General features: G+C 39.3%; 1 protein-coding gene across 1 annotated transcript in view; it reads right to left on the minus strand.

Moving 5' to 3' along the window:
* LOC143996683 (uncharacterized) overlaps positions 1–18,861 on the minus strand; it is a 78,793-nt gene extending 59,932 nt beyond the window's left edge. The window contains exons 1-5 of the mRNA XM_077491887.1: positions 18,703–18,861; positions 8,516–10,363; positions 8,166–8,391; positions 6,811–6,941; positions 2,480–2,636 (exon numbers count right to left, since the gene is read on the minus strand). Coding sequence (XP_077348013.1) covers positions 2,480–2,636; positions 6,811–6,941; positions 8,166–8,391; positions 8,516–10,363; positions 18,703–18,796 — 2,456 coding nt within the window. The 5' untranslated portion in view covers positions 18,797–18,861. The remainder of the gene's footprint in view (positions 1–2,479; positions 2,637–6,810; positions 6,942–8,165; positions 8,392–8,515; positions 10,364–18,702) is intronic.
* Between the last annotated feature and the right edge of the window lie 396 nt (positions 18,862–19,257).

Below are 19,257 nucleotides of genomic sequence, written 5' to 3' on the forward strand. Positions count from 1 at the left end.
GTAGGTACAAGTTGCAGAGCATTTGGCAGAAGTCATAGACTTGTAGATTCAGGCAGAACATTATGTCTGGAACTGTGATGATGCTGGGTAGATCAGCCGAGATTAAAGAGGAACTCCACCAGGCTTGCAGTTTCAGGAAATGCAGTTTGCCAGAGCTTCCAGCAGATAGGAGCCAGGAGTGTATTGTGTTCAATGGAGCTTGGAAAAGAGGAAGCTAGCTCATGTGCTTGGAGGAGGTGTGGAGCCAGACAGGAAACAGGAGTGAAGTCAAAGAATCAGCCAGAGTCAGCAGCGAAGTACCAGGGCATCAGACAGTAGCAACATCAGGGATAAGCCAGAATCAGGAACCAGTAGTCAGAAGTGTAATTGGAATACAAAGGGTATGTCAGTGGTAAGCCAGGTCAGCAACGGATGATTTAAACAGGATACAGGCAGGTCACATGGAAACAGCTGAAGACCAGTCAGCATTGAGCAAGGGTCAGACCGTTCTTTAAATGGGCCGTCTGGTGCCAAAGGGAACTGTGGATGCGCTCCCGCCAGCATGCATATTCCTTTGTGCATGCACATTGGTGCACCTGCAATCAGTCAAGTTCCATATGCGTGCATGTGTTTGCCAATGCGCTGCAAAAGTTCTTTTACAGTTAGGCTGATGCTCCCATGTAAGAACAGGTAGCATAGGATCTCCTGATGTGTATGGATTCTAAGGGTCAGCTGGACCCCTAGGTTCACCCTACTCAAGAAAAGGGGCTTGGTGACAAGATGACACCAGGAAGTGAGTCTGAAGAAGAAAGGCATGCTGCAGTAACAGTCCAGAAGACAAAGCTGGTTGCAGACACCTAGGAAAGGTCAGAGTTTAGGTTACGCAGTGGACGCAGGGAACCAGGAAAAAAGGGAGGAGTCTGGGTAGGTAGCAGACTCGGATAGCCAGGAACAAAGTCATGGCTCAGAGCAGTTAGCAAACTCAGATAGTTAGGAAGTAAACCAGAAATTGGTACACAGGTGGAAAGCAGGCTGAATAATAGGCAGATACAGGACTCAACAGCTAACTTGCAATTGTGTTGCTTGGACAACGAGCTGGGAGCTGCACTGAGTTTAAAAAGACAAGGTAAGAGAAGTAAACCTTTCTGATTGGCTGCACCATGAATGAGAGACAGATATCCTGGCTGGGCAGGGACTAGCTGTTTGCTGATTGTATTAATCATCAGGTGAGACCAACTGATGCCTATAGCAGAAGGGAAACTCTCCTTTCCCTTCTTTCCTGAAGATGGTACATATTATTTTGCAGAAGTTTCTCCTGATATGTTTGTCCCCCAGAGATTTTTTATTTTTTTTTGTCTCTGGACTCATGGAGTCTGTCTCTGGACTGCTTCTTTCCTATCAATACCTTTTGTAAGTACATTTTCCAGAACTAGACCCAGTATTCTAAATGAGGTCTAGCTAAAGATTTACTGTATGTAGGGGAATCAGGACCTTATTTCTCCTTCTGGTAATCCCTCTAAAGATACACTTTAGAATTCTATTACCTTTTCCCACCACCTGGACACACTTCTTTCTCATTTTGTAATCATCTGAAAATTCTGCAAACATCTGAAATCATCTGAAATCTAGCCATTTAGCTGAATCAGCAGATGAGTCTGGCCAGCACCTATAGCAGTCCTGTGCTGAACAAGGCAAGAGTAGAACACATGTTGTGGAACCATAAGACCCACAAGATCTTTACATAATAGAGCTGTGTAACACATTGGCTTGCCAGCTGGTCTGTGGAACTACAATTAAAACTACTATTTTTTTCTTTGGAGAGTGTAATGATCTGTTTAGCATCGCATTTACATCTCAGAAGCCTAAAGACACCGAAAAGAAAATGCCCTCTTTTTTACACCCCACAGGCTAAATTGCCTGTGCAAGACTGAGTAAATCTAAATGGGCTAATTAAGGATCGAATTTGAAATATATTGGTCTAAAAAAAAAAAAAAAATTGGTTTATATTTAGATTTACTAACTTTTGTTACTGAGTTTGTTTCAACTTATATATTGACTGTTGTCTGTGGAGGATATCTGAAGTAATCTGTTGGATCACTACAGAAGATGCTTGCCATATGTAAAAATTGCAGTTTGGAAACTGGTTTGCAGTGACGGGTGAACCTCTGAGGGAGTCCTTTGTTGTTATTGTACAGTACATAGACCATATTCTCTCTTCAATTGCTAGCTGCCACCTATTGTGATATATAGCACATCCGTTGTTGTGGACAGATACCTGTGGTTGAATAGGGCAAGAATGGGATTTTAAGAATTCTCTCTGCTAAATATCCTTGGCACTGGTTCTCTGCAATTGTCAGTTCTGTTTAGTATGAAATAGTATGAAAATGTAAAGTTTGATCAAGCAAGCATGTGTTACTGTATGTAAGGTTGGGTTTCATTAAAATAATCCATAATTCAAGCAAGACAAAAGTGATAGAGTTTAATAAAAAAAAAAAGATACCTGGTAGCTATTGCAGGTCCTTGAAAGCCAAGCTGGCGACACACGACTTTGGCATCCTTGTTACTCCAATGCTTAGGACAAATGTTTCCTCGAAATCCCTGGTAGTCCACTTCAACTATTCCTTCCAAGCTATTTTTTCCCCCAACCAGGCGAATACCTTATAAAAATATTAACTGTTTAAAATGCCTAAGGATACCAACACATTGATGGAGGGTGATGATGCATTTTTTAAATACCTGTACTTTGTCTACTCAATTTTAAACAAATGTATTAATAGAGAGTTACTTAAAAAAGTTGTTTAAATACACATTGTTTATCTTGAACATTTTATCAGAGAATATAAAATAAAGTATGTTTATAGGTGCTGCCATCTTGCTTTCCAGGAAATAAAGCAAGGGGCAGAGTTTTCTGTCAAAAAGATCTTTCTTACAAGGTTCTGAGTGATTTATGTTGGCTATGACTATAATCAGTAACCAGCACTACCCCTTCCCATGAGACTATGCCTTTGGTGAAGACTTCAGTAAACATAAGTAAAAAAAAGACTTTAGTGAACATCCCAGACATCATATATTGCAGCAGTTATAATACGTGGAACTACATTTAACTTTGGCAATAGGCCAGATCTTCATAAAACTTAATGAGGAGTTTATTCCCCACAGAGGCTTCGTATTCATTTGGTTTAGTATATGTACTTTAACCACTTTCAGGCCGGACCAATTTGCTGGTCAAAGACCAGACCACTTTTTGCGATTCGGCACTGCGTCGCTTTAACTGACAATTGCGCGGTCGTGCGACGTGGCTCCCAAACAAAATTGACGTCCTTTTTTTCCCACAAATAGAGCTTTCTTTTGGTGGTATTTGATCACCCCTGCGGTTTTTATTTTTTGCGCTATAAACAAAAATAGAGCGACAATTTTGAAAAAAACGCATTATTTTTTACTTTTTGTTATAATAAATATCCCCAAAAATATATAAAAAACATTTTTTTCCCTCAGTTTAGGCCGATACGTATTTTTCTACATATTTTTGGTAAAAAAAATCACAATAAGCGATTATTGATTGGTTTGCGCAAAAGTTATAGCGTTTACAAAATAGGGATAGTTTTATAGCATTTTTATTAATAATTTTTTATTATTTTTTTTTACTAGTAATGGCGGCGATCAGCAATTTTTATTGTGACTGCGACATTGTGGGGGACCCATCGGACATTTTTGACACATTTTTGGGACCATTGTCATTTATACAGTAATCACTGCTATATAAATGCAGTGATTCCTGTGTAAATGACACTGGCAGTGAAGGGGTTAACCAGTGGGTGGCAGTGTAGGGGTTAAGTGTTCCTAGGGGTGTGTTACTAACTGTGGGGGGGTTGGGCTTTCATTTAGTGAACACTGATCTCTGCTCCAATCACATGGAGCAGAGATCAGCGTCACTAGTTGCTAGGCAGAATGGAGAAATGCTGTTTACAACGGCATTTCTTAATTTGGCCGCTCCGTGAGACGATCGGCGGTATGCCCGCGGCGATCGAGTCCGTGGGTCCCGCAACCGGACTCACGGGGGTCCCGACCAGCGCGGGAGCGCGCCGCCAGCGGCGCGCTCCCGATGGCAGGGCGGCAAATTTAAAGGGACGTACATGTACGCCCATTTGCCTGCCCGTGCCATTCTGTCGACGTACATCGGCGTGCGCTGGTCGGCAAGTGGTTAAACTGACAGGTGTACGCAGGATCAGTTATCGATGTACAGCTAACTCAATTGATAAAGCAAAATCCCCTATAGCATACTAGGTTACATCATTTATGCATTATAGATAATACATTAAATTAGCAGTAAACAACAGCACATCACCTTTGAAAGGGAAGTTTTTTGATCACAGACGAATCAACTTAGTAATAGCACCACATCCCTTAATAGATTATATGTAGAAGGAAGGAATTGGATTTTTAAGGTGCAAATTAGTTTGAAAAATAGTAACAACTATATTGTATAAGAAAGTTTTTTTATTTTATAAAAAATAAAAAAAATGTTAAAAACACAACAATCGGCAAGTACAAATCAACAAGATTTTGTGGCTACAGCATAAAAGGATAGAATTCCCAACATGTTTCACCCATATATCGGGCTTCTTCAGGGGATGCTGTCCAGCTAGAGGTACAAGCCTTCTTATTCTCTTGAAATATTGGTCAAATCACTAAAGGGTCACAGGTGCCTAAATGCGTCTAGAGAACCATGTGCTAAAGGTGACCATAGAGGGCATTCAAGGACCGAAAAACAGTTCTGCAGTGGACTCAAAGCCAAGGGATGAATGCTGTCTAAAACTGCCAGTGCTTATTGATTGAACTGACATTCAATGACAGCATGTGTGTGTCCCTGGGTTCCAAGTCTAAAACAAGTTTTTTGTTGTTAATGATATTCCTAAATGTCTTACAGGACAATTTCATGGGTTAGATGGTAAATGCACCAACAAGAACCAAAGCATTACTAGACCTACTGATTACTAACAATACAGACTTGATGGCGGATGTAGAGATATGGGGCAACTTAGAAAACAGCAATCACAGGTCAATTTGTTTCAGCATAAATCACATAAATAGGAAACATAAGGAATACAAAGACACTGAATTTCAAAAGAGCTAACTTCCAGAAACGACGCTCCTTGCTAGAAGATACTAAATGGGATAAAATCCTAGGAACAAAGAACCCAGAGGAAAATTGGTGTGCTTTAGGAGCATATTAGCCAGGGCATCCCAAAGGGTAATACATTTAAAAGAGCTAGTAAAAGACCTGGGTGACTTAATGCCAACGTAAAGTATCATATAAAAGCAAAGGAGAAGGCCTTCAAAAAATACAAGGCTGCAGGATCATCATCAGCATTCCAACTGTACAAAGAATGCAATAAGAAATGAAAGGGTGTAATCAGGGCGGCTAAGATAGAACATAAAAGGCACATAGTGGAGGAGAGTAAGAAAAATCCCAAGAAATTCTTTAAGTACATAAATAGTAAAAGAGGGAGGACAGATCATATTGGCCCCATAAAAAATTATGAAGGTTTTGAATGTATTCTTTTTCTCAGTCTTCACAAGGGAAACGGGGGCTTCAGTAACCAAAACTGCAATGTTTATCCTCATGACACATCACAGGAAGCACCCACATGGTTAACAGAGGATAAAATCAGAAACAGACTTGAAAAACTTAACATAAGTAAATCACCAGGACCAGATGGCTTGCACTCGAGGGTCCTTAAGGAACTCAGCCAAGTAATTTCTAGACCGTTTTTCCTATTTTTTATGAACAGTCTACTGTCTGGTATGGCACCAGCTGAATGGTGCGACATTTATCTTTTCTCCAATCTTTAAAAAAAGGACCAAGATATATCCCTGGGAACTACAGACCAATTAGCCTAACATCAATAGTCTTCAAGTTCTTGGAAGGGATAATAAGGGACTATATACAAGATTTTAGTAATGAAAATGGTATAATTAGCAGCGGCGAAGGCGGAGGCGATCGCGTCTGTCCCCTGGGCTGACATAGACATGGCCGGCAGTCCGATACAAGATAAAAGTGGTCTCTGCAGTGGATTTGTCATGAGATCGCTTTTATCTATGGCGGGAGAGGGCAATTTTGACCTGTGACATGTTGGGTATCAATTTACTCGGCATAACATAATCCTTTACAAAATAAAAAATTGGGCTAACTTTACTGTTGCCTTATTTTTTTAATTCAAAAAAGTGTATTTTTTTTAAGACTGCTGTGCAAATACGGTGTGACAGAAAGTATAGCAACGACCACAGTTTTATTCTCTAGGATGTTAGAAAAAAGTGAAAAAAATGTATAATGTTTGGGGGTTCTAAGTAATTTTCTAGCAAAAAAAAACAGTTTTTAACTTGTAAACACTACATCTAAAAAAGAGGTCGGTCTTAAAGTGGTTTAAAAGACATGCGGCCATGCACTAAAATTAGAGGAAAAGCGATTTAACTGGAAACTGGAGACTTCTTTATGGTAAGAGTTGTAAGAATGTGGAATTCTCTTCCACAAGTAGTGGTTTCAGCAGGGAGCATAGATAATTAAAAAAAAACTATTAGGCACCTAAATGACCACAACATACAGGGATATACAATGTAATATTGACATAAAAGAGCACACACACAGGTTGGACTTGATGGAATTGTGTCTTTTTTCAACCTTACCAACTATGTAATTATGTAACTAATATACTTTAAACCCTCACAATCAAAGAATATATAAAATTTACATATAGAATAAAGGTAAGAGTCCCTGTTATAAACTCTTTCTTTCAACATTAGGGTTTATTTGAACAGCGATGTCAACATTACCAGAGGTGGACTGCATTGTACTGAAGCGTAAAGAAAACCCATCCAATTCTACTGAAGAATCGGATCTCATTATCACTGTCACCACATTGGAAGCTGATCGCATTTGAGGGGGAGGTTGGGAGCCACAAAACCTGGTCACAAGAGGTAAAAGATAATAACTGATATTATAGAAAATTGAAGATATGTAAATCAGTACAGAAACCACAAGTAAAACATACAGTGCTTGTTTTGGCCTGTGTTCTTGCAGAGGAGTCAGTGTAAGTTGATAGACTGTTGTAACCCAGCCTTTGCATGCAATGTTCAGGCCAGTTTGAAAGGTTTCGAACCTTGACAAACACAGCGGTGTGAAATTTGTTCTGCTCACTGCACACTTTTGGGCCCAATGGTTAGGGGTGCTCAGCAGGCATTATAAACAGCTCCCAAGAGCCTCTTTGGATTTGAATCACATTAGGAAGCTCAAGAGCAGCATTTTTTTATGGCAAAGCAAATGTGTTATTTCTGAAGTTCATACTTTTAACTAGCCCCTTATGTCCAACATGTTCTAATGCACAGGGAACCATTTTCATTTATTTTGAATGTTCCCAGCCATCCAGTGGTACTGGAAACAAATAATACGTTCTGAGTGAGTTGGAATTAGATAAGTATGGTTCTACTTTTCTACATGAAACCCTGTTAGTAAGCAAATACCTAGGACTTGGACTTGATTTACACCCTTCCCCAATACTAAATGGGCTATGGATGTTCCAAATTAACACTGCCTTCTTCCTAAAAAAAAAAAATCTAAATAAAGTGTGATTTGGCATTTAGGATAGATAGATAGATAGATAGATAGATAGATAGATAGATAGATAGATAGATAGATAGATAGATAGACAGATAGATAGATAGACAGATAGATAGATAGATAGATAGATAGATAGATAGATAGATAGATAGATAGATAGATAGATAGATAGATAGATAGATAGATAGATAGATAGATAGATAGATAGATAGATAGATACAGCCATGAGGCTGTATGCACAATAGTACCTAGGTGCCATCACTTACCAGTAACTGCACCGTTATTGTTCAATAAGAATTTAAGACAAAAGGTGGATTTTTCAGGGTACTGCTTAGGCATAATGTATATGTTCCCTATAGCAAATCTTTATGTTTTGTGTTAAAGTCAGGTTTATAAGGTTTATAAAATACTATTTATTCAGAGTTAGGTAGCTTCTAAATTGGCCTCTAGGAGTAGCACAAGCTCTTGTTACACGGTTCTGCAGTTGAATTAAATTTAATTACATTTTTAATAGTTTTCATTTGTGAAGAAAGCATAAAAAATAAAAAATAAACGTTTATTAATACATTACCTGCCCAACACATTGTTATTACTCTCCTTTCCATCATACACAATTACATAGTCATATTCACATTTCCTATGGGCTTCTATAGCAAGGGACAAAAACTCCAAAATGATATTGTGGCCAAGTGGAGCTTTGATGACCCATGAACAATTCATATCTTTTTCATAGGACTGTGGAAATCCAGGACTGTTGAACTGCCCAGATAGTCCTCTCAGTAAGCCCCCACACATACCTGAAACAAAATAAGTTGGTTTGAGTACCTCTAGAAAATCGTTGGTACAAATCTCTGTTAAATAGAATATATAAGCTGTTTTTTTTTTTCTTTACATTAGGACTAGATTAATGTTTCTGCTTACCCACATGTTTGTCTGTTACATCCACCTTAGATTCTGGGTTAATGGTTCCTTTCAGTTGCGGAGAAGGACTGAAAAGTGAATATGTTGTTGTATCTGTCTGTATTGTGGAAGCAAATTCCTCTACAGTATCAGGTGTAGTCACAGGCCTATGAGTGTATGTTATGGTTGGTTGTTCCGTGGCTGAAAATATTACATCTTCTGTCCTAATTTCCTTTGGTGTTAAATGCCCGGTCAAAGAGTAATTTCTTTCATTTTTACTCAGCTGGGCTGTATTGTGTTTTCCAGAAATGGATGTTAAAATCATGTATGAAAGCCTACTACTTTCTGAGGGTGAAAATGACTGATCTGTTTTTTGGAGATTTACGGGTTTAAATGTAGTGGATTGTACAGTAAACACTTCATTTTGCTTATAAACACTTTCTGCTTGGCTTTTGTTTTCTGTTGCTGGCTGATACTCATTAGCTTGAAGACCAATAGACATTTTTGGCCCGTTAGTATTTGATACACTGTTGAAGTCAACTGTAACATCCTTTTCTAGTTTATGTTGCAATTGAAACATGTTGGTGTAAAAACTGTCTGCGTTTTCACCAACAGCTTTACCATCCACTTGTTTTCCAGTGGCCAAGGGTGTCAATGGAGTACTTTTTGAGTTTTCTGTTATGATAAAATCCTGTCCTGTCCCAGAAAAAATTTCTGCTGCAATATTTGTACTATTTGGAGAATTTTGTAAACCATTCTCTGCTGTTGTGTCTTCTTGAGTTGCAAATATTATGGGTTCATTTGTCATATACGGGATAGTTTCAGTTTGGAAGTTATTGGCTAAGTAGGCCTTTGGTACTGGTGTTACACTTGATTTACTACCTATTTCTGGCATAACTTTTTGTTCTGAAACAATGTTGCTTGTTGACTCAAATAGCTTACTAAACAAATCAGAACTGTAGGGAGTTGTATGTAGCGACTGCAAAGACAAATTATCGATTTCTTTTATTCCAAAGAACTGAGAGTCTAATAGGTGTTCATTTATTCCTGGATTTCTTATATCATGCCGATTAGGAAAAGATTGTAAAGGTGTTGTGCTTATCATTATGTTACTAGTGGCCTCAGTTCTAAGGGAACTTATTGTGTGTCCTCTGTTTGAAGAATTTAGTTCTAATTCCCTTATGTATGAAACCAGCTTGGGTACTTGAACATTCTTGTAATTGCTTCTTTGATCATCTTTATATTTTTGTGTAGGGTTACTGAGGTCTGTATTTACAGACATCTTTTCTTGATTTTCTACTAATTCATTTTCAGTGGAAGAATGATATTCAGAAAGCCTGTCTGGAAGTTCAAATGCTTCTTCTGCCAATGGCTGTGGCATCAGCATTTTCTGCAGGAAGTTCACATTCCTCATAGAAGTTGATGAGTTTAAAGAATTTGCTAATGGATCCAAAGTAAAAGTTGATTCAGTAGTCTCTGGTACAGAGGTAGGAGATGGGTTACTTGTTTGGCTTTCCAATGTTCCAAATGGCACCCCAAAATAAACCTGATCATAAGGTGAACAGTCATCATCATCTTTAAAGCAAAACACATCCCACTTTTCATGTGGATTTTGTCTGATGCCATAAGATATTAGTCCTGTTTTATTAAACCCGCAGTTCCAGTGACTGTTTATTCTTGGGTAAGCCACCTCTGCCAACGCGATCCAGCCAGCTCGGCATTCCTCAAGGCCAGACTTCAGTGCTTGTAATAACTGGTCTCTTGTAGCCAGTTTACCACCAAAATCCTGAACACACGCATGTTGAGCGTTGATGTATGTTAGCTGGTATCGCATGTGGCGATCATAATGAAATACACCCTCCTTACGGCCTTGAAAACAAAATTATTATTAGAGAATATTAGGTATAACATTTATTTTTAGACATTCTTGCAGCTATTTGTATGATATTGACAAACTGTACAGCAACTCTGGTCTATAGGCAAGCTTTCATTCTCAGTGTATGCTTCTCCTCTAAGATTATCATATTTATCCTACAGCAACTAATAATCAGTCATTATGTATTGTAGGCCAAGACTAAAACAAAACATTAATTGGGTTCTTCAGAGGTTACTTTGTTCTCTTTTCCAGAGAACAAAATACATCGATCAGCCATAACCTTATTACCACTGACAGTTTAAGTGAATAACATTGATTATCTCTTTACAATGGCATCTGAAAGTTGGAAGGATATATTAGAAAGCAAGAAAACATGACACTGAAGTTGATGTGTTGAAAGCAGAATAAATCGTATTGCTGTTTGTTGTGTTTGGGGCTGTGTAGTTGCAGACTGGTCAGGGTATTCATGCTGACCCATGTCGACAGCTAAATATGCTTATAATGGGCATGTGAGTAACAAAACTGCAAGATGGTGGTCTGGTCTGAGAAATCAAATTTTCTTTTACATCAAGTGGATGGCCTGGTGAATGTGCATCACTTACTTGGGAAAGAGATGGCATCAGGATACACTATGGGAAGAAAGCAAGACAGCAGAGGCAGTGTGATGCATTGGGCAATGTTCTGCTGGAAAAATGTGGGTCCTGTCATTCATGTGGATGTTACTTTGACACATACCATACCTACCGAAACATTTTTGCTGACTAAGTACACTGCTAAGTTCAGCAGGATAATGCACCCTACCATAGTACATAAATGGTTCAAGATTGGTTTGAGGAACACAATAACAATTTTGAGATGTTGACTTGGCCCCTGAATTCTCCAGATCTCAATCTAATCAAGCATATGTGGGATATGTTTTAAAAACAAGTTCAATCCATGGAGGCCCCACCTCACAATTTACAGGACTTAAAGAGGCTGCAAACCTCCCTTTGCAAGTTGTACCTATAGGTAAGCCTAGAATAAGGCATACCTATAGATACTGTAAATATATCCTAAATGTGCGCCGTTTAGGAGATATTTACTGTATACTGCGCCAATGATGTCAATGGTGCATGCGCTGTGAAGAAAAAGCCCCCGTGCCGTTTCTTCACGAGCGAGTGCCGTGGCCAGTGGCTCTCACACAAATGCATGAGAGTGACATCACATGGCTCTGGCCAGTCACAGAGCTTGTGTCCGCGGCCACGGAAGGAAGAGGGGCAAAGATGGAGCGGGGGCGGGGCGGGCTTCGTTTGCAAGTGTCACATAATATGCTAGTATGCATACTAGCATATTATGCTTTTACTTTGCAGGGTAAAAGAAAGGAAGTAAAACCTATCAGGGTTTACTTCCTCTTTAAAGGATCTACTTCTGACAGCTTGGTGCCAGATGCCACAGCATACCTTCTGACGTCTAGTGGAGTCTGTGCCTCAACGGGTCACGGCTGATTTGGAGGCAAAAGTGGGATCTACTCAATATTAGGTGGGTGGTCATAAAGTTATGGCTGATCAGTGTACATAACTATGATTTAAAGTGTAATTAAAGGCAAAACTTTGTTTTTCATTTTGGATGTAAGGGAGGGTTATAACCACTGTCAGTTTTTTTTTTTTTGCTATCTGTGTCCCACTGGAGAGATTTACCTCCACTTCCTTTCTAATAGCCAAAATAGGAAGTGAAAGGAAATACCTCCAAAATGAGGGAGTCCTAGTGTCACCAGTGTCACCAGGGTCACCAGAACTAGTGTCCCCATTGGAAGATTTCAACCTAAAAGTTGGGATTTTCCTCTACTTTCACTTTCAATGATAACAGTAAACAGGACAAATAGAGACTGTTATGGGGGCAGAGACAGCATCAACTGACAGTTGTACTAATGTCCACTCAATCAAAAACTAAAAAATGTTTTATACCTTATGTGCTCAGTAATAAAAAATAAATGTCTCACATTTGTTTTAACCACCTGCTGACTGCTCACAAGGCAGCAGAGGCAGGCTCAGTGACCTACTGGTATGCTATGGTTCTGGTGACACTATCAGCGGGCAGGGTATCATGTGATTGCTATAATTGGTCATAGCAATCACATGATTATAATGTCAACAAAACAGTCATGAATTGGTCCATTCATGACTGCTTTTCTTAGTATTGTGATGCTGTGATTGACCCACAGCTATCACATTATACTAGTCACAGCACCCTGTACCATGTGGTTATTTGTAGCCAATCACAGATCACAACAGGAAATAAGCTATCATGAATAAAAGCCATTCATGACAGCTAAACAGTTTTTTTTTTCCTGTTACCAGTCAGTATCCCTGATCACTGCTACACCAATCATGTGATGACATTGTACTGCACTGGTAACAGTATTTAAAAAAAAAATGCATGACCGAGCATTTGCCAGTTAAAGTAGCACTGTGCTGAATAGCAAAAAATATCCTGGTTATGAAGGAGGTAAAATCTTCCAGTGGTTAAGTGATTAACCAGGCACCTAAAAATATTGTGAATTAGCAATGTAGCTTTAGTCAACAATGGGGGTATTCTAAAGGCTTAAAGAGAAACTGCAGTCTGCTCACATAATTTGTAATAAAAATATATTTTCCACTCTGAAGCTTCCCTCTAACCACTTTGCATATTATTTTATATATACTGTGATTCTGTACTTGCCAAATATGCTGCCTCCACTGAGTCTGGCTTCAACCTTTTTAACTGTGGGCAGCTGAAGCTGCTGCCTGTTCACTTTCTGGATTTACACAGACACACACACACAGGCACACCTCCAGATCTGCAGCTCTCATTGGCCCTCTGATGACTCATCCCCCCTCCCTTCCTGGAAAACTGTCACAAGAGTGAGAGAGAGAGCTGTGTATGATGTCATAAGCCTAGGCTTTTTTCCAAACAAGAAACAGGAAGTGGGCTGTATACGGTATTTACTGGCAGAAATAAAATGTTTTACTTTCCAAAGTTAAACAACAAGGGCAGAAGATTTAATAGATGGAAAGCTGAAAAAAAGACTACAATTCTGCTTTAAACAGCAGCTGTTATACTGAAAAGAGGATGACTCAGTAAAGGGGGAACTTTTTAGTGCTAGCAAAGAGGGATTTTTTTTTTCCTTTTTATTTGTAAATAAAGATTTTATACAAATAATTGCATAATTAATAATACATCTAAAACAGTTCATAAAAAAAAAAACAGATACAATATATATAGTTATATACTGAATATAGCTTCCATTTAAACATTTAGGGTGTAGTTATGTAATATTGTTCTGCTTGTTTGCCTTTGTGATATCTAAAGCTTATTTATTATGAAATGGCATTTATAATTTAAATTGGAACCTATATCTTTCTTGTTTTGACATTACCCTGCTCTTACATAAACTTTTTCTTGAATTTTTTAATGCATTTTGACACTGATTTTATTGTGACCAAAATCATCACTTTTTCAAGATGTTTCTTTGAAAGACTGCTTCGGTGGCTGTAAACTAGACGTGTGCGTTTCTTTTCGTACGAAACAAAAATTTGTACGAATTTCCGGAAATTCGTTTATTCGTACAAATCCGAAATACTAATTTTTATGCATACGAATTCCGTACGAAATACAAAATTTCGTTTACGAATTTTGGATCCAAATTCATAACAAAAATTCATAATTGTTCTGAAAAGTTAACAAACCTAAATGTTAAAAACCCAGGAAGTCAGCACAACACAGGGATGGTGGTAACCCCATCATAATGATAAATTCATCCTAACGAAAATTCGTAATTGTTCTGAAAAGTTAACAAACCTAAAAGTTAAAAACCCAGGAAGTCAGCACAGCACAGGGATGGTGGGAACCCCATCACAATGATAAATTCATCATAATAAAAATTCGTAATTGTTATGAAAAGTTAATGAACCTAAAAGATAAAACCCCAGGAAGTCAGCACAGGGGTGGTGGGAACCTTATCGGAATTTCTGTGCTTACGAAATACGGAATTTCTATTTCTTACGAAATACGAAATTTCGTTAACAAATTTTGGATCCAAATTAACAGAATTGTGACTGGTGTTTTGTTCACCAATCAGAGGAAGTCAGCACAGCACAGGAATGGTGGGAACCCCTCATAATGGACACAGCAGGTGTACACTCAGACCCGGGAACTCAGCACAGGGATGGTGGGAACCCCTCATAATGGACACAGCAGGTGTACACTCAGACCCGGGAACTCAGCACAGGGATGGTGGGAACCCCTCATAATGGACACAGCAGGTGTACAGACCTGGGAACTCAGCACAGGGATGGTGGGGACCCCTCATAATGATAAATTCATCATAACGAACATTCGTAATTGTTACGAAAAGTTAACAAAACTAAAAGTCAAAAATCCAGGAAGTCAGCACAGGGATGGTGGGAACCCCTCATAATGATAAATTTATCATAATGAACTTTTGTTATTTTTAGGAAAAGTTAACGAAACTAAAGGTTAAAAACCCAGGAAGTCAGCATAGCACAGGGATGGTGGGAGCCCCTCATAATGATAAATTCATCATAATGAACTTTCAATATTTTAACAAAAAGTTTACGAATCTAACGAAAATACGTATTTCGTATGAATCCTAATTGAATTGTGTATATGAATTATGAAATACAATTTTTTTTTCACACGAAACGGAACAAAACTAAACAAATTTTTTGATGGCGCCCATGTTTAGTGTAAACTGGAATTATAATGGAACTGCATGAAAAACAATGAAAGACACAACGGGGCTGATTTACTAAGATGAATGTGCTGCGCCGGTTCATATCTTAATTTGTGCGCCAGATAAATTATTAAGTGAGCGTATGAACCGACGCATGCATAAGCGCAACAGATAATATGCCGGTGCACACGATAATTATATCCCATTGATAAAAGCGCATGTCGTATCCTTAACAGTCCATTCACAAAGGGGCAACACGACTTCCAGCGTGACTTTGGGAGGCAACATGGACACGACTTGAGTGTGACTTGGGGCGACTTACAACACAACTTAGGGCGACTTACAACGCGTCTTTAAGTTCCCCTCCAAGAGCATACCAGGCCCTTCAGGTCTGGTATGGATATTAAGGGGAACCCCGTGCCAAAAAAAATACCCCTCAAAATCCATACCAGACCCTTATCCGAGCATGCAAAGGCCGCAGGAAAAGAGCTCTCTCGTTCCCCCCTCCTGAACCGTACCAGGCCACATGCCCTAAACAGTCTTCTTCTTTCATTTTCTTTCTTCTGGTCTTCTTCTTTCCTTCATCCTTCAGTTTCTTCCTCCATCTTCTTCTTCCTTCATCTTCTTCCTCCATCTTCTTCTTCCTCCGATCCTCTGCTTCTTGTTCCGGTGTTCTCATCTGGCATCTTCCTCCATGGCGTCTCTTCTTCCTCGCTTCATTCTCGGGCCACTCCACGCAATGGGAGGCTCCCGCTATGTGACGCTTCTCTTCTTCTGACAGTTCTTACATTACAGAACCGTGCGTCAGAGGGGGCAGGGTCACTGGGTGGCCCCGCCCTCCGTTATAAAAGAACTGTCAGAAGAAGAGAAGCGTTACACAGCAGGAGCCTCCCATTGCGTGGAGCGGCCCGAGAATGAAGTGAGGAAGAAGAGACGCCATGGAGGAAGATGCCGGACGAGAAGCAGAGGATTGGAGGAAGAAGAAGATGGAGGAAGAAGAAGATGGAGGAAGAAACCGAAAGATGAAGGAAAGAAGAAGGAAGAAGACCAGAAGAAAGAAGATGAAAGAAGAAGACTTTAATAAAGGAATTGTCAAAAACTGTCTCTTGTCATTTTTAACACTTTTGTCACTTTTTTGGTGAAATGATAGGGGTACCCCCTTACCATTTCACACAGGGGGGAGGCCGGGATCTGGGGGTCCCCTTGTTAAAGGGGGCTTCCAGATTCCGATAAGCCCCCGCCCGCAGATCCTCACAACCACCGGCCAGGGTTGTGGGGATGAGGCCCTTGTCCTCATCAACATGGGGACAAGGTGCTTTGGGGGCTACCCCCAAAGCACCCTCCCAATGTTGAGGGCATGAGGCCTGGTACGATCCAGGAGGGGGGCTGCTCTCTCGTCCCCCCCCCTCTGTTCCTGCTCAGATAAGGGTCTGGTATGGATTTTGAGGGGGAACCCCATGCCATATTTTTTTTTGGCGCGGAGTTCCCCTTAAAATCCATTCCAGACCTGAAGGGACTGGTATGGAATTTTGGGGGACCCCCATGCATTTTTTTAATTTATTTTTTTTCTTAATGCTAACATGACCTGTGTGCAAATAGCTTTAAAAAAACCCATAGAAGTGAACCAGTGAAAAAAAATAGTCAAGTTGAGAGGTGTGCCTGTTCAACTTATGCAAATGCATCTACGTGGCTTGACATTTACTAAGATTTTGCCGGCGCAGTGAACCAAAGCACTTGAATGTGCGCAAATGCCGCTTGCGCATACGCAGTGCATAAATTGAGCTTGCACAGTTCCAAGTGTATTTGCAGGCACAGCAGGCTTGTTCATAGAAAGTTACTTTTCCGTTCTATTTTGGGCATATTTGTTACTTGGACAGTTATAACTATAATTCCTCACATCACACACATTACCCCCATAATATTGGCACCTCCAGCTTCTTTTAATTCTGAGTTGAATAATGCGTGCGCTATGTCTATAGCGGTGCACCGATCGCCGTCTCCCGTGCACCGGCATGTTGATAGTAAATGGGGAATTGCACTGTGTTACAGGCGCAAATGCTTTGTGAATACGAAAATGGCCGTTGCGCATCGGCGTGCGCCGCAAATCATGGCGCCAATCGTTTGTAAATCAGCCCCAATGTGAACATTGTGCTGACAGACAGGCAAAACAGGTAGTTATGGCTATTCTATTGATTTTATTTATTTCTATTTTTTTTTTATTGTTCTTTAACATTTTATTAAAAGTAAACATCACTCAACTCTGATTTGTCCTCTTTGTATTCAAATAAGCCACCATGGGAGACTACTCAAGCATTAAATAATCTATATAACTATTTACTTTCCCCAAGTTTACCACTTACCACTTTGGTGCTTCCTTTTATTTTTAAATACCTCTAAGCCCTTGTACACACGGTCAGACATTCCGACAACAAAATCCGTCGGATTTTGCCCGAAACTGGTGTTGCATACACACAGTCAGATAAAGTTGTCGGAAAATCCGATCGTTCGGAACGTGATGACGTTATTTCGTTACGACGGGACTACGTTCAGGCTAGTAGCCAATAGCTTTTTTCTAGGAATCTGATCTGAGCATGCGTGACACTTTGTCCTATCGGAAATTCTCTACAAACAATCGGATAAAGCTCTAAAACTTTGTCGGTCGGATATTCCGACGGAAACAGTCCGATGGAGCCCACACACGGTCGGATTATCCGACAACACAGTCCGATCGGACATTTTCCGTCGGCATGTCCGACCGTGTGTACAAGGGCTAAAAAGTGCTAAATTTGTTGCCAGTATTTCTTATATTTGTCCAAGTCTCATATTCGTGTTTTTTTCTTTCAAAAAACAATAACAATTTGTTATCTTTCATATATATTAAAGATACATATAATCATTTATTTCAAGTTGAGTTAAAATAGACAAAAATAAATAAAGTACTTTCAAAAGTACATATGAATTATTAATAAAGTGAATATTATTTAAAAAAAAAAAGGTTTAACAATATAAAATTTCATTTTAATGCACATTTGCTTTGTTTCCTGCTGTTTTATGTGAAATGCCATTTTGAGGGGACTTCATCGCATTTCATCAATCACGGACTCCCAATGGGACCTTTGAAAACAAGCTAGAGGAAGGGGGAAGGGGAATTATACAACTAGAGATATCCACCCAGAATCTCAACCTTGGCTTGGTATCATGGCTAACATTGTGATAAAACGAGACCATATAGTTTATAAAGACTCAATAGAGGTGACGTTATATTCAGCCACATTACCAGTGGGAGGTCATTTTTCCATTGTTTAATAACAGTAATTTCACTAACATATTCTTTCATTTTACCCATATGTAATTAATACAATATCTAATAGCACTGCTTTCCTATTTGCACAGTGAAAAATTAAAAGTTGTTAAGACTGCAAGAAGTATATACAGAGAAAATAATAGAATTTCCATCATTTGGATGTTGGTCAAAGAAATAACAAAACTATATAGACCATATAAAGTATAATACTTTGACTTATTTAGGCATATAAAATATTTATTTGTATGAATATTATCATGATAAGCATAAAACTGATTCCAATATTATTACTAATGCAGTTGCTAATGTGAACTTACGATTCAAGTAGTGCTTGCATGACGGGATACAGAAGCTTGTAGAGAGGAGCGCAACTTGAAGCATGCAGAATAACAACCACTCCATAGTACACATTTACAGCTAATACTACAACAGGCTTGAGTTTCACTGCAAAAAGACCCTTAAAGGAAAAAGAAAGGAAGGAAATGTACCATCCTGAAGTAGAGGATGGGTTGGAAAACCAAGCAGGGAAGGAAGCTAGAATTGACGTTAACCCTGTTCATGCTAGCTTATTTATGCTGTTGCAACAGAGCAGGGATTTGCAATTAGCGGACCTCCAGCTGTTGCAAAACTACAAGTCCCATCATGCCTCTGGGTGTCATGCTTTGTGGCTGTCAGAGTCTTGCTAGGCCTCATGGAGCTTTTAGTTCTGCAACAGCTGGAGGTCCACTAATTGCATATCCCTGCAATAGGGCATGCTAAATGCACCTCAAAGGCAGAAACAACATTGCAATCAGTATTGACAATAACTAGAGTATGAGCATAGCTAAACTGAAAAACAAAAATGTAATATCAAGCTTTTCATTTGTGGTGGT

Source organism: Lithobates pipiens, unplaced genomic scaffold (genome assembly GCF_037356315.1).
Source record: "Lithobates pipiens isolate NorthernLeopardFrog02 unplaced genomic scaffold, aLitPip1_a1.2 Scaffold_19, whole genome shotgun sequence".
In the NCBI taxonomy this organism is placed as follows: Eukaryota; Metazoa; Chordata; class Amphibia; order Anura; family Ranidae; genus Lithobates; species Lithobates pipiens.